At 47.3% G+C, this 15,747-nt stretch overlaps 2 protein-coding genes across 2 annotated transcripts in view; one reads left to right on the top strand and one right to left on the bottom strand.

Moving 5' to 3' along the window:
- The window catches only part of SLC25A51 (solute carrier family 25 member 51), a 26,984-nt gene extending 21,178 nt beyond the window's left edge, over positions 1–5,806 (top strand). Inside the window, exon 3 of the transcript XR_009966899.1 lies at positions 5,788–5,806. The gene's annotated coding sequence lies outside the window, so the exon portion shown is untranslated. The remainder of the gene's footprint in view (positions 1–5,787) is intronic.
- Positions 1–9,290, bottom strand: part of DCAF10 (DDB1 and CUL4 associated factor 10) — a 17,973-nt gene extending 8,683 nt beyond the window's left edge. Inside the window, exons 1-2 of the mRNA XM_062630034.1 lie at positions 8,918–9,290; positions 5,953–6,066 (exon numbers count right to left, since the gene is read on the bottom strand). Coding sequence (XP_062486018.1) covers positions 5,953–6,066; positions 8,918–9,222 — 419 coding nt within the window. The 5' untranslated portion in view covers positions 9,223–9,290. The remainder of the gene's footprint in view (positions 1–5,952; positions 6,067–8,917) is intronic.
- Between the last annotated feature and the right edge of the window lie 6,457 nt (positions 9,291–15,747).

Here is a 15,747-nt window from a genome sequence, read left to right on the forward strand (position 1 = left end):
TATTTAGAGGCCTGTAGTTCTACAGTATACTTCTATGCAGCAGTGAATTTATACCAGGTGCATCCACATGCACTGTTTATGTTTTGCATTTAGCAGGTCTTGAGTTCCTGCTTTCTGACAGACTAGTCAGTCTAGTCATACTGGAAGAAGATGATAAAGTGGAAAAGAATATAGGTCTAGTTGCATTATGACACCAATCGGGTTAAGTACTTAGCCTGTTCAGGTGGTAATTCTTTATCATGAAAATCTGTGGTCTTGTGAAAAAAAAACAAAACAAAACAAAACCCAAAAACTGAAGACTAGACTTTGTCTAAGCATACTTAGACAAGTTACTTGGTTCACTGAGAAAATCATGGGATACAATTATTTGTAGCATTACACAGATTGAAGTTTATCATACTGCTGCAATTTATGCATGCCCTTACTGCGGGATGGTGAGCACTCGCCTTATGACCAGGGCCTGGTCTGGGAGCTCTGCTCTGGCTGCCCCAGCGGTGGCTAACATAGGCACCCAGACAGAGCCAATGAGAGGGGAGGCTGCAGTGCAGAGCTCGAAGTGTAGAGAGTGCCTGCACTGATCTCTTGAGGCGAGAGTGTGCAATGGGCAGGGCTGCACTTGGTGCTCCCTGGTGGAGGTCCTCCTGCAGCAGGTGGCTGAGCTGTGGGATGCTGTCAATAGGCTGAAAGATGTCAGGGAAGCTGAGACGAAGCAGGAATGCTTACTCCAGGCCCAAACTGTTCAGAGGCCTCAAGCGTCCCCTGCAGCTCATGGAGGAAAGAAGGAGGCTGTTAACGCAGGAAGCTGAGAACTAGTAACCAAAAAAAAACCAACAAAAAATGGAGGCAGAGGACAATTAAAAGCAAGCAGCTTCCTCCTAAATCTGCTGTCCCCACCCAGAACCGCTTTGCAGTTCTGCAGGGGTCTAACAGGGAAACACATCTGCACCGTGAACAACCAGCTGATGCACTGGTAAAGAAGATCACTACTGGTGCTGCCAGGAAAAACTGGCGGGTGGTAGTGGTAGGGGACTCTACTTTGAAGGGAACAGAGGCACTCACCTGTCAGCCTGACGCAGTCTCAAGGGAGGTGTGTTGCCTACCAGAGGCTTGGATGAGGAATGTTGCAGAGAGGCTCCCTGCTCTAGTAAGTCCCACTGACTATTACTCACTTCTAGTGATCCATGTGCGTGCTAGTGATAGCAGTAGCCCAGAGAACATAAAGAGAAACTACAGAGCCGTGGGAGAGGTGGTTAGGGGCTCTGGAGCTCAGATTGTTTGGGACAAATGGGAGGACCTTAAAAAGCCCAGGCGGATTCGCAGGTTAACAAATGGTTAGAACGGCGGTGCCATAGTCAGGGGTTTGGGTATCTAGAACATGGCACTCAATGTAGGGGGCCAGGTCAGATGCCTCTATAAAAATGCCCATAGCATGGGGAACAAACAAGAGGAATTAGAGATGTGTGCACGTCTACAGGGGTATGATATAATACGTATCACAGAAACGTGGGATGGCACCTAGGACTGGACTATTGGAATGGAAGGCTACAGGCTCTTTAGAAAAGACAGGCCCAGCAGGCGGGGAGGGGGAGCTGCTATTTATGTTAGGGATAGGATGGAGAGTATGGAACTCTGTCTGGGGACAGGTGAGCACTCAAGAGAGTTTGTGGGTCAGGGTTAAAGGGAGAACAGTGATGGGAGACATTACTGTGGGGATCTGTTACAGACTGCCTGATCAAGAGGACTCGGTGGATAAGGCACTCTATAGACAGATAGGAACAGCCACACACTTGCAGGCCCTTGTTCTCATGCAGGACTTCAACTACTCTGATATCTGTTGGAGGGACAGTACAGCCCAGCACGAGCAATCCAGGAGGCTCCTTGATTGTGTGGACTTCCTTCTTCAAGTAATAGAGGAGAAAACAAGGAGAGGAACCATGCTTGACCTTGTGCTCATCAACAGGGAAGGACTGGTTGGAAATGTAATGCTCCAGGGCAGCCTTGGTTGCAGCGATCATGAGATGGCTGAATTTGAGATCCTCTGGACAGTGAGAAGAGCATGAGGCAAGCTCACTGCCCTGGACTTCAAAAGAGCAGACTCTGGCCTCTTCAGGAACCTGCTTAGTAAGGTTCCATAGGATATAGCCCTAGAGGGCAGGGTGGCCCAAGTCTGTTGGATGATATTCAAGGATCACCTGCTACAAGCTCAGGAGTGTTGCGTCCCAACCAGAAGGAAGTGCAGCAGGAGGGCCAGGAGACCTCCTTGGATGGATAAGGAGCTCCTGAGGAAAATTCAATTGAAAAAAGAGGCTTACAAAAGGTGGAAGCAAGGACAGGAGGCCTGGGAAGAATACAGGGATGTTGTCTGGGAAGCTGGGGACCAGGTCAGGAAAGGTAAGGCCCAGTTAGAATTAAACTTGGCTAGAGATGTGAAAGATAACAGGAAGGGATTCTGTAATTACACTGGAAATAAAAGAAAACTAGGGCCAACGTGGGCCATCTCCGGAAGCTATCAGCAGAACTGGCTACCCTGGGTTTGGAGAAGGCTGAGGTTCTTAATGACTTCTTTGCCTCAGTCTTCACTGGCAAGTGCTCTGACCACACCACCCAAGTCTTGGAAGGCAGATGCAGGGACTGTGAGAATGAAGACCTTGGGCCCACTGTAGGAGAGGATCTGGTTCAAGATCATCTTAAGAACCTGAACATACACAAGTCCATGGGACCTGATGAAATCCATCTGTGGGTCCTGAAGGAGCTGGCAAATGAAGTTGCTAAGCCACTGCCCATCACATTTGAAAAATCACGGCAGTCAGGTGAAGTTCCCAACAACTGGAAAAAGGGAAATATAAGCCCCATTTTCAAGAAGGGGAAAATGGATGACCCAGGGAATTACAGACCAGTCAGTCTCACCTCTGTGCCTGGCAAAATCTTGGAGCAGATTCTCCTGGAACGCATGCTAAGGCACATGAAAAACAACAAGGTGCTTGGTGACAGCCAGCATGGCTTCACTAAGGGCAAATCCTGCCTGACCAATTTGGCGGCCTTCTATGATGGGGCTACGGAACTGATGGACAGGGGTAGAGCAGTTGATGTCATCTACCTGGAATTGTGCAAAGCGTTGGACACTGTCCCACACGACATCCTTGTCTCTAAATAGGAGAGACATCAATTTGATAGGTGGACCACTCGGTGGATAAAGAACTGGCTGGATGGCCTCACTCAAAGAGTTGCGGTCAATGGCTTAATGTCCAGTGGGAGACCAGTAACGAACGAGTGGTGTCCCTCAGGGATTGGCGCTGGGACCAGTCTTGTTCAACATCTTTGTCAGTGACATGGGCGGTGGGATTGAGTGTGCCCTCAGTAAGCTTGCCAATGACACCAAGCTGTGTGGTTCAGCTGATAACACTGGAGGGAAGGAATGCCATCCAGAGGGACCTCAATACGCTTGTGAGGTGGGCTGATGCCAACCTTACGAAGTTTAATGATGACAAGTGCAAGGTCCTACACCTAGGTTGTAGCAATCCCAGGCACAGCTACAGGTTGGGCAGAGAAGAGAATCAGAGCAGCCCTGCAGAGAAGGACTTGGGGGTGTTGGTCAATGAGAAAATGAACATGAGCTGGCTTCAGTGTGCGCTCACAGCCCAGAAAGCCAACCGTATCCTGGGCTGCATCAAAAGGAGCGTGACCAGCAGGTCAAGGGAGGTGATCCTGCCCCTCTACTCTGCTCTTGTGAGACCTCACCTGGAGTATTGTGTGCAGTTCTGGTGTCCTCAACATAAAAAGGACATGGAACTCTTGGAACAGGTCCAGAGGAGGGCCACGAGGATGATCAGGGGACTGGAGCACCTGCTGTATGGAGATAGGCTGAGCAAGTTGGGGCTGTTCAGCCTGGAGAAGAGAAGGCTGCGTGGAGATCTCATAGCAGCCTTCCAGTATCTGAACATTTCAGATTTTCAGTGTGAAAGTAAATAAGAGTACATCTCTCGCCTGTATAAATCCATTTACCTTTATCTTGGAAGCTATAGGCAACCCTGCTTCACTCACCACAAACAGGTTTGACAAAAAATAGGGAGAAACAAATGGTATTGTGAAGAGCTTTCATATACAGAAGGACCAAGTAAACTAGGATTCACCTGAAAAACAGCTAATTGAAGGTGCATGAGACTCAGGAGGAAATAAATTGAGATTAATTGTTCCTCATCTCCCTACTTAAGAAATCAAAAAATCTAGAGGACCTCAAACTAGCTAGAAAGTTTCAAAAACACTGTTAACTGCTCCTTTGCCATGCAGCTCTGCCATGGTAGTTTTAATTAAGCAAAAAACCTGACCAAATTCAGGTGGGAAAAAAAACCTCCTTCAGATTACTATACACAAATCCTCAGTGACTAGGAGACTGCTAGAAGAGGACTACTATGTGCTACTCTGTTCATACATAGCTCTGAGGCACCTGCTGTAGGGCACAGAAGTAATTAAACTTATTTTTGGTGCTTATTACAAGGAATTTCTGTATTACTGCAGTGCCTGAAGTCCTGCTCATTAAGCAGAAATAATACTCTAGGTAATGATGTACTAACAATATTCTGTAATACACTATTAAGTTCCTTGTAACTAAGTTTATAACAAATGGAGACATGCAGGAAAGCACAGAAAAAGACACCAATATCCTATAAAAACAAAATAAAGCTTTAAGAAGCATTTTGAAGGAAAGCATAAAGTTTACTATACATTGCTACGAACTACCTTAGTCTGGTAGATATTAGATAGTAGACCTAACAATTACCTGCTTGGAACTAGTACTTGTACTTTTATGTAAATCAAACTACACAAAGAACAGACATTTAAGGACCAAACTTACAAAGCCTCAGAGGCAGACAAAGTGGAAAGAAAGAACATCCTTTCAATAAGAGAAGAAAGTGGCAGGAAGTTTCATTGCTGTTCCCAATCAAAGAATTAAAGTTTCAAGACAAGCACAGTGCAACAGAGACAGCCAACCAGCCAAAGAGCCTGCAACAGAATGCTCTTTGTAAAATATGATCTCACTAACTCGAGACCTAGCAAGAGCAGTTTGAATGTCAGGATCAGACACTGAATTAGGGATGTATAAAACCCAAAATAAATTCATTTTACCTTTGCCTTCTGATATCTTTATAATACGGCTTTATTTCTCACCTAGCTTTATCTAAAAATTAAGCATGTTTAAAGGACAACCACTGTCAGGCAAGACAAGCAGCCGTATTTCCTCACAGAAGAGCATGTTCTAAACATCTCCTCTTTTATTTATGTCAGCTAGCCCCAGCTTTTACATTAGCTTTTCTGAAAGACAGACATCCAAATGATGTAAAACTTCAGTCTTTAGGTTTCTGCACTTGCCATTTCCTATTTCATCCTCACAAACAGTCAGTGGATTTAAATCACACAGACTGAGTTCAAGTTGAACTGTAGAAGCCATTTCACTTTCCCAGCTCTTCCGTATCATACCTGCATTTAAAGCAGACAATCTTTCCTTGGAAATTTCTATGCAACTGTGCCAATTACTCTTACAATTCAAAATACCAGCCATATTCATACAAATACCTAATCTTGTTATGGTCTCAGACTTGCACTTCAAACATAAATCACATGCTACTTGTTATGCTCTGATTTACCACATTAATTCAAGGCATTCCGAAGGCAAGTTTAAACAGGCAATAATAAAACAGCTTAATACTCTTGCCTCCCATAAACTGCAGTACCTGACAGCATCGCATACCGCTACCATCACTTTCAGGTTCCTTTTCTTCCCCTTTTCAGCCTTTCTGCACCTCCAATTCCCAACAGAAGAAAAATGGCACAAAGCAAACTGCAGTCTAACAGCTTCACAAAACCCACACCCTCCGAGAATGCATATAACACAAACTTACCACACTGTCACAAGAAAAGCTTCTATGGTAAGACAAAATATTCCTTCTGACTTACCTGATATTATTTACACAGTCTTCATGAGCTTCAGAGAGAGTTTTGATGTGCTTTGAAGATATTGGGTCAAAAAGCAGTACTTCAGTCTGTTCACAAGCAACAGTCAGCACTGACCTGCAGGGGAGTAAGGCAAAGCAGAAATATTTGTATTCAGTAAAAGAAATGAGATCTCTGTGTATCCAGTGAACATCCCTTCCCTATTCTCACAGAAACACAGCTTCACCATTACTTAGCTTGGTTTTCTGTTTACACTGCACTAATCTGCAGCGTTTACTTTTCCTTTTTTTTAATGCCTTCTTGCCGATGCCTATTCACAAGCACCTAATACACAAAACATGCAGAAGAAAATAGCATGTTGTTTTATTCCAGAGAAATCACCTTCTAACTCCCTTTTCAAGAGACCATAACTCTTCTGCCTGGCAGTTGGCATAACTAAGGCACAGCTGACGCATTTGCTGGACAGAACACATCACCTTTCAAACCACTTTAAAAATAAATAAATAAATAAGGTGGTCGTTTTATAACAGCTATATAGTTCCCAGATCCAATGATGACATTATTTAAATCACACAGTTAAGAGTATTAACATCAGTGAGTTTATTTATAAGTTACTTGAGGGCGATTTGTGCAGTGAAGTGCATGAACCTAGTGGTTCCTGTCTGGGGAAAAAAAGAATTAAGCTCTGACATGAAACCCACTGCTTTGTTCATGTGAGGATACCTGCTTGATTTTGCAGGGAAAAAACCCAACCCAGCCCAAAGACCACAGCACCCAGGAATAAGTGGAAAGGCATCCACTCTGAACATCCTACTGCAGCTTTCCCATCTGACTGTGCCCATGTCATGGTATTCCTCCGACACCTGTTGAATGGCAACAATTTTTGAGGAGTTCTGAGACACTGTAGTTTGCTTTTTGGGGTGTCAGAAGACAAGCTGAAGAGCTCGGTAAAATGTAAGGGTCTGACAGATGCTGTACTGTACTGTAGCGGCAAGTGCTGGCAGCCTGCTCATGTGTGTGAACCAACCAGCTGTGAGCCACCTCCGGATAACCTATACTCTTGTCACTGCATTAACTAGAAGAGTGTTCCCCTAAGACCTTTACAGATGTTATTCCAGCTACATCACCTCTTTGTAACAGGCAGCCAGTGCTGAAGTACAATCACCAACTTCTCTAGGGCAAAGACATATGCTTTCCTCATCTCTTTTTGTCACACTGACTTCAATGGCTATTTAGTTTGGCATCCACCCAAAATCAACATAAAGATGACATTCAGACTGCAAATTCAGAAGCAAAATTTTTAAACCAGTAGTCACAGAATGGTTGGGTTGGGACACCTTTCACTAGACTAGGGTGCTCCAAGCCCTGTCAAACCTGGCCCTGAACACTGTCAGGGATGGGGCAGCCACAGCTTCTCTGGGCAACCTGTGCCAGTCCCTCACCACCCTTACAGTCAAGAACTTAGTATCTAATCTAAATCTCCTGTCAGCTTAAAGCCATTCCCCCTTGTCCTGTCACTACAGGTCCTTGTCCAAAGCTCCTCTCCAGCTTTTCTGTCAGTCCTTTTTGGCACTGGAAGCTGCTCTAAGGTCTCCCAGAGCCTTCTCTTCCCCAGGCTGAACAAGCCCAGCTCTCTCAGCCTGTCTCCACAGTAGAGCTGCTCCAGCCCTCGCAGCATCTCTGTGGCCTCCTCGGGACTTGCTCCAACAGCTCCACGTCCCTCGTGTTGTTGCCCCACAGCTGTACACAGGACTGCAGGGAGGGGTCTCCCCAGAGTGCAGTAGAGGTCACACTCCTTTTGATGCAGCCCAGGACACCCTGAATGTACAAAAGAAATTACTTTCCAACAACAGTCACCCAATGATGGTTTGATAGTTTCTGGAGCTTAAATTTGTCCTCTTCAAAAAACAGAGGAATACCTAAGGAGTTGGAACTTGGCTTTAGAGGACAACTATGGCAAAATCATCACAGGGTACGTGCTCAAGGAAACCAGAACTCTGTTCTGATGAAATGCGAATGGAGCAGCTGACTAGCCATTAAGGGTAACAAAGATGTCAATTCTGGCTATCCAAACTGAAAAATACCTGTTGAGACCACCCTTGTTCGCAAGGTCTTTCTGCCAAGAAAACTTCACTTATAAGCATACTGCAAGACAATTGTGCAGATATCTCTGAATTGAACTCTGCTTTAAGCTGGTGTGCAAGGGCTTCTTTTATTCTAAACGAGTCCAACTGTCACTTGCTTTTGTCTACCCTGCTACAAGTGTCTAAACTCATCTGTCAGTGCAGACCCACAGAACCCTAAATGAATAAATATCACATTTCAAACAGAAACTTAGGTCTCTGAAGACATTTGACACGAACAAAGAAGGGGTTGCCCCCGCCTTGATCTCAACCGTGTGCCCGTTTATTGCCTTCCCTTCTCCCACAGAAAGGACCTGGAACACCGCCGGGCAGTGGAAGTGCACCCCATACGGGGGTGTTCTCCCTGTTACCGCTCTCTTGCTCCACTCGTGCCGTCCTGTGCCTGCTGCTTGCAATGCCTGGGGTTAAATACCAGCCACGCCACTTGCAGCGTGCCGGGCTGCCGCTGTGACAGCAAGCGGGAACCGCGGCCGTGTGCAGCCACCGCGCAGCGCCAGGGCGTCGCGTCCGCGCCTGCCGAGCCAGCCCTGCTGCCCGCTTCAGTCCCGCTGCTGCTTCTACGGAGCTGCCTTGGACCGCACGGTCCTCCAGCCTCGGGTCACTACAACAGGGCCCCCTCCCCAGCAGAGACCGACGAGGCGCGGGGTCCCCAGCCCTAGACAACACGCGGGAGAGCCTCCTGCAGCCCGACTGGGCTGCTGCAACCTGAGACACCCCGCGCCCTCCCGCAGCCAGGCACAAAGGGCTCCCGGTCCACTCGCCCGGCGCGGCTGGCACCCGCAGAAAGGGGCGGGCAGCGCAGCGGGACCGAGGGGCTCGCCTACCCGTCGGGTGAGTACTCGAGGTTGAAGACGGCGCCGTGCGTGCGGGTGCTGAGATACATGGAGTCGGCAGGCTGGATGGAGCCGTAAAGCCCGGTCATAGCGCGGAACGTGTCCCGTGCCGGGTCCACGGCGGCGCTGCGGCCCAGGCAGCGCCCGCGCAGCCATCCGAATAGGCCGGCCCCCGGCACCGCCCGCCAGAAAGGAGGCGGCAGCGCCGGCTCCATAGCGGCGGGCGAGCCGGGCCTAAGGGCCGCAGAGCCGTTGCCACCTGCCCCCGTCCGGGACACCCCGGCTTCCGCGCTCATAACACTGCCGGACCCCGCCGCTGCCTGCCCTTTACCGGCAGCACCGCGCCTGTGCCGCACCGCCCCTCGCCACACGTCACCGGCGGTCTCCGTGCTTCGCGCCCAGCGTACGGTATGCGGCGGCCGAACGCAGTCAGCGGGGAAGAGCCGGTCACCTCGTGCTCCTTTAGCCCGGGAAACCCCAGACCCCTGCTAAGAGAACGGCCAGGACACCTAGGTATACTAGGTCGCGCATTGCCGAGCTGGCAAAATGCTGCGCAACGGCTTGTGCTAAGTCACGTAATGGTCCAACGAGCTTGCTGCCTGCGCAGCTAGGCAAAGACCAAGACCAAAGCTGCACTCTTCCAGCTGTGCTCGGAGAGAAGCGCTGCAGTCAGCAGAAGTCACACTGGGACTAGTCACTAGAGACTAGTGAGGCCCTAGCACAGGTTGTGCAGAGAAGCTGTGGCTGCCCTATCCCTGGCAGTGTTCAAGGCCAGGTTGGACTGGGCTTGGAGCAACCTGGTCTAGTGGTAGGTGCTCCTGCCCGTGGGCTGGAACTGGGTAAGATTAAAGCTTCGGTCCCTTCCAAGCCACTCTAGGATTCTGTGACTTCCAAACTGACGAAAAGGGAAGCCCACCATACCTTATGCCTACAATATGGCAAGCATTTACAGATTCAGAAATAAGCCACACTAGCTTGAGAATTAAGAGCTTGATCAGTCTTTCAGATGCATTGGCATAAGGGGGCCATTAGGCATGCTAAGCTTCCTCCTTCTCCTCTCCACACAGCATCCTGCCCATTGTGTAGAATTGTTTGGGTGTAGGTCAATATGAGCTATGCGATTAGACACAGCAAAAAAAAGCAGAAATCATGCCTGTGTCCCAGGCATCTTCATGGTCAAAACCATGCTTCTCCAGCTTCTGGAAATGCTTTTCAGTGATATTATCAGCTCAACAGACCGCAAGAGCAAACTCCAGCATTGCCAGGTCCCGGTCACTCAGGTCAGCCAGCTGCCAATTCACAGTGACCTATGAGAAAGCAAAACCAAGAGGCAGCCCAGATGGACCCAGCAAACAGTAACTGGCTGACCCTCTTGCTTTGCAAACCAAAGAGTGGCAGTACACAGGGTGCAGGGTTCAGCACCTGAACAAAACGAAAACTCATCTATTTTATCATCCTTCTTGTTTTGCTGAGCAGGTTATGGAGGAGTTCTTGAAATGACCCAATGCCACCAGCACACATCATCTCCCCATTGTTAGCAAGTTCTTCCACAGACCAAATTAAAACAGAAAAGAATGTGGGCAGCAGCATGCTCTGCATGGTCAACCATCCCTCCTTGCATCTTGCTTGGAAGGTAGATGACAATACATAAACCCCTACCTCAAAGTCCTACTCTACTAGCTACTGGCCTGACTGCTCACCAGTAAGCCAGGTACTGAGTTAGGGCCTCAGACATGTCAAGATTGCTGGGAATCACACAGACTTTCACTTCATGTGAAAAAGCAGACACGAGGGCTATTCCCACCTCCCAAAGGACTATGCCAAGGAAGTGGGGAGCACACTGTTGTAATCCTACTGACCTGGTCAGCCAATGTTGGCTGCTTGGAATATATCCAATGAAGTGCTCCATGTGCAATCACACAGTAGGGACATCTGTTCACAACACTCGTAGCCACAATTATGAGCTCTTTGTCTGCCTTGCTGAGTCGTCCTACAGAAACAGCAAAAGATCTGACACACTTTCCTATTAAAACATCCATCACAGCAAGTATCATTGCAGAAACAGGGAGAGGAATGCTCTGTGTACAAGCGGCCTACACTACAGCATAGGAGATGGGAACCAGAGAGCAAGCAAAGCTCCTAGGTGACATGACAAGGAACAACAGTTTAAACTGAAATATAGTATGTTTACATTGGACATAAGGAGAAAATGTTTTACAATGAGGATGGTGAGACACTAAGAAGTTGTGGGTGTCCCACCTCTGAACTGTTCAAGGCCAGGATGGATGTGACTTTGAGAAATCTGATGTAGTGGAAGGTGTCCCTGCCCATGGCAGTGGGGGTGCTGGACTAGATGATCTTTGAAAGTCCCTTCCAACCCAAACCATTCTGTGATTCTGTAATTATCCATCCACGCAAACAGTTTACCTGGATAGTTGCTCATGTTGTTAGTAACAGGTGAAATTGTGTGTTGAAACAATAGTACAAAGAGAAAAGATAATTATATTTGAAAATCTGTTAATCAGTAGAGGGTTTCTTTTGTATTAAGAACAAGCTGAAATCCTTCTATTGTGTATCTTAGTTACTTTATAACTAAACATTACAATGGTAGTTACAATGATAAGCAATTAACATAGCCATATATGGGAAGCGTATATGGGTGGATTTAGGAGAGTATTGTGAAACTCTACCGAAGCAGAACTCACGAAGTACCAGGAGTAGTCAAGTGAAAATAAGAGAATGCTGGCATCCACATAATGGTTGGGACATGTCCAAGGAACAAAAAGTGAACAGGACAAGCTGATGAAGGCTCCTTACTTCATCAGGACGACCACCAGAGGGGGCTGCGCAAGCGCAAAAGACGCTGATGTCGTAATAGACAAGATGTGGCAATCTTTGATGCATATGTATTAGTCAGTGATGTAATCTGTGTTGAATATGTATTAGCTACGAAATTCTTAGTGTATAAATTGCGAGCGCGATGTGACGGGGTTGAAGCCAGATTTGGGCGCATGCCCCTGGTTTCCCAGCGCTGCAATAAAGCACCTCATATAACCATTCCAGTGGTTATGTGTCAGTTCTTATGCTAACAATGTGGCACTTAATTAGGATGAGGTACATGAGATTTGGTCAACAGGTAAACAACGATTCTGCATAACAGGAAAATTCAGAGGAGCAAAATTACTTGCTCGCTGAGTAGGCAGCTCAGTTGGTACTTCTCTTTGTACACCTCAAAGGCAAATGGCAAGGAAGGGTATTGTCTGTTCATTTTCTGATGCTTTATTGCTGCTTTTACAGAAAAGGGCAGTGTTCTAAAACCCACTAAACAGGTTTCAGCAAGTAAATAAACAACCTCCACAAGAGGAACAATGAAGTACCCTACGACTGTGGTTTTGAGTAGTCCTAGTGACCATCACACAGACAAACCATGACTTCTACAGTGTCTATCTCTGTGACTGCTTTAAAGAAGCTGTGGAAAAGAAGACTGTCCTTTGTTATACTCAGAATGAATCCCAGTTATTTTCACAAACAGATCCACAACAGGACTGTGCACAGGATCTGAGGAACTTGCCTGGCTGCACATCACCAGTGCTGCTCTTTCCTTTTTAAAGATAATAAGCAGAAGGGTTTTTAAAAAATACCTTTCTTTAAAAACTACCTTTCACAGGGAAGGTCAAGTGCCTTCCCCAGAAAAACTGCTGCTTTACTGGACTTTGAAAATATTTCCATAAAACAAGTGTTTCTAAGAAGATGAAAGACACTGCTAAAACCTATTGAGTTAAGGAGTCAGGAGAGGCCTTCTTGCTCTGGTTTAGTTTAGAAAGCAGCCACACTGTGATGCTGCAGGAGAAATATTTAAGAGGGTGGTATCCAAAGTATTTCTATTCTTTAAATCAGATTAAAAGGAAGCATGGAAATGAGAAGGGAGAAAGAAACCCTGTTACAGGTAGGGGCATGGCTTCATTCCAGCAGCATAAGCAGATCAGAAAGCTTCATACAGAGACTGCACATACCATGTGAGATGCAATAAGGCTGCACTCCTCACTGCCCCTAGAACTTGCTGAGACACTCTTGCCCTAGCCCACATCTCCCAAATGCAGGAGGAGCAGTCTACACGCACTAGTTTTACTACAGTACCTTCAAGAGCCAAAGCAATGAGAAGAGGCCTTTTGGTGCCCTCTACCACAGGCTACCACAGGAAATGAGGGAGAAATGGGCAGTCCTCAAACTGCATTTCCTCAAAAGCTGGAGAGCTATGCAGAGCTCCCAACAGCCCTCTCTTATCTCTACACCAGGGCACCCTGCACAGGCATCCTAGTGTACAGCAAGCGCCTTTGCTCCTCTCCCTGCTGCTGCAGGAGACAGATACCCCTGGGTTCAAAGTCCCTGGTGCAGCACATCAGGTGCCAGAGGGCATAGCCACCCTCACACAAATTTTGCTACTGCTCTTGGGCCACTCACTGCCAAGAACCATTGTGAAGAGCTGCAGACAGGCTCAGCAAACACCTGCCTCTCCCTTGGGAGCTGTTTTATGCTGGACCCTTGGCTGTGACCGAATTTGAACCATGCTGTGTTGCCTGGCTGCATAACCATCCTGGTTTGGAACCTGAGTGACCTGTTTGAGGATGACTTTCTGGCTTGATCTTGGATCAGCCTTGTCACCGTGGACTTGGCTGGGAAATCCTGGCTGGCCCTGGTCCCTACTGCTGGACCGGCCCTGCTGGTCTCACTCCTATAGTCTAGGGCTGCAGCCTTGCACATGAAACCACTGCCTCTGCCTGTGCCCTTCCAGCACACTTGGCTCCCAGCTCATCTTCCTGTAGGCAGCAGCCTGTCCTTTCTTTGTCGTGACAAGAGAGTACAGTGCAGTGAGGCAGGAGAGCTTGGTTTGCGAGCTGCTTTTAACCACAAGCTAAAGAGTATGAAGTTGTATGCAGTACAAGCAAAGCCAGAAGCACCTGTGTGCAGTTCCAGCCCCTGCCAGCCACTATTATGGGCTGGGGGAAGGCATGGTGAACCAATATATCTGTAAAGTTCTGCATCTACATAGGGAAGGGCAGTGTGGTAGTTGTATGGTTTACCTGTGTCTTTGTTCATAATGGTGTTGTAATAAGCAAAAAAAGCTCTGAATTCAGGAGGTCGATGAGACATGGCTTTGAACACATTGGGCAGAAATCCAGTTTGTTCAAGGAAAAACAAGTCAAGAACTGCAACTTAACACAGAGCACAGAGGTGACATTGGTGCACTAGGCTTAAAGAACAATTTCTTAGCACAGCAGTGCTGGGGAATCTCTGCAGACCCATTCGCTTGCCCTTTGAGCCCATTTATATATATGACTGAACATGTAATGATGTGACTCTACTTGCTCTCCCTGCACAGATGCTGCTATGCCCATCTGACCATCCTAAACCTTCTTAACTCTCTTCTTACCTCCAAGCTTACAGGACATGGCTGGCCCTATCTGAACAGCACATTTTTTGAGGTGCCAGCATACAGTGGATATATCTGCTGGCACAACAATGCTGCCCTGCTTGTCTCCCCATTCTCTCCTGACAAGTGCCAATGCCCAGTCTACCTGATAGTGTTTGAGGCTGCCTCTCCCAGAGGCTTGCTGCCTCTCATATGAAGGATTAGCTGATGCTGCACCCACCTGTGTCTGGATCCCAGCAGCTGGCATTTATCAGCAGGGGTTCAGCCTCAGTGCCAGGCTGTCCACTGCAGTTCTACTAAACAAGCTAGATTCACTGTGATTGTGGTAACTGCCCACAGACACCATTAGCTTACTAGCTGCTGTTCTTCAGGGGTTTTACAAAAAAGGAGAGTAGCTCAGGCGTCACAGACCCCTTTGGCAACCTCCCTCCACTGCCACACAATTGCCTGTACCTTCCTCCTGTTTCACTTGTCTGCTTGTTAGTTAACCAAGGGGAAGCTCTATCCTCTTCATCCATAACATATTAGTTTGCTTAGGAACCTCTGGCAACAAAGGTAAGCTATCTGAGTCCACTAGGTTAACTGGATCCTATATGCAGGTCTTTATTGAATCCATCAGTGCACTGACACACAGAGGTTTGTGTCACACTGCGTGAACTTTGAGCTGACTCTTCCCCGGTATACCACATTTACCCTCCAGTCTGCTGACTCCTTTCATGATGCAGACTTTACGAGGCCACTGCAATGGTAGCAGAGCACAGATTTAACAGGCTGGCGGGAAGGATAGGGAGGGATGGACCAGCACTTCTCTGAGAAGTTTTTGGGAGAGAGATGTTTTCAGACAGCTGTAGCTGGTGGAGTGTTTTAGACATCAGGAAGGACTATGTGGCATTCCTCCTCTGCAACAGTAGGGAAGGACACTCTTGTCCAAGTCCTTCTTCTTCCCTTTATACACAGTTCTGGGTTAGGCTTACTGTTCTGTTACTGTGCAGCCCATTTAGCTTTGGAGAAAAAATGTCAAGCTCAAAAGCAGAAATAGCTCCTGAGCCTTTTAATATTGTCATCAAAACAGCTTCTCCTCCATTTTTTCTCCTTTAAAAGCATTAAAAAATACTCCTAATAGTGTCTCAAGTAAACACAGTTGGTCTCCCAGAAAAACAAAGTGTTTTTCAAAGTGTTCCAGCTTAACCCATGTGCAGGACCCATCTGAAACAACCCACTAGTCTCATGGAACCAGGCAGACTTACAGCAGTGTCAGCACACTGCATGATTTCCAGTAAAATCTATAACCTGTACACTGTAAGGAGCTTTGCAAGAAGTGCTCCTCACTTCAGCTTCCTGTCAGGTTTCTGAACTAGAGTGGACAAGAACTTCTCTTTTAGCATTTATA

The sequence above is a fragment of the Pezoporus occidentalis genome, unplaced genomic scaffold (genome assembly GCF_034315485.1).
Source record: "Pezoporus occidentalis ecotype Australia unplaced genomic scaffold, CSIRO_AGI_Poc_V1 ctg346, whole genome shotgun sequence".
Taxonomy (NCBI): domain Eukaryota; kingdom Metazoa; phylum Chordata; class Aves; order Psittaciformes; family Psittacidae; genus Pezoporus; species Pezoporus occidentalis.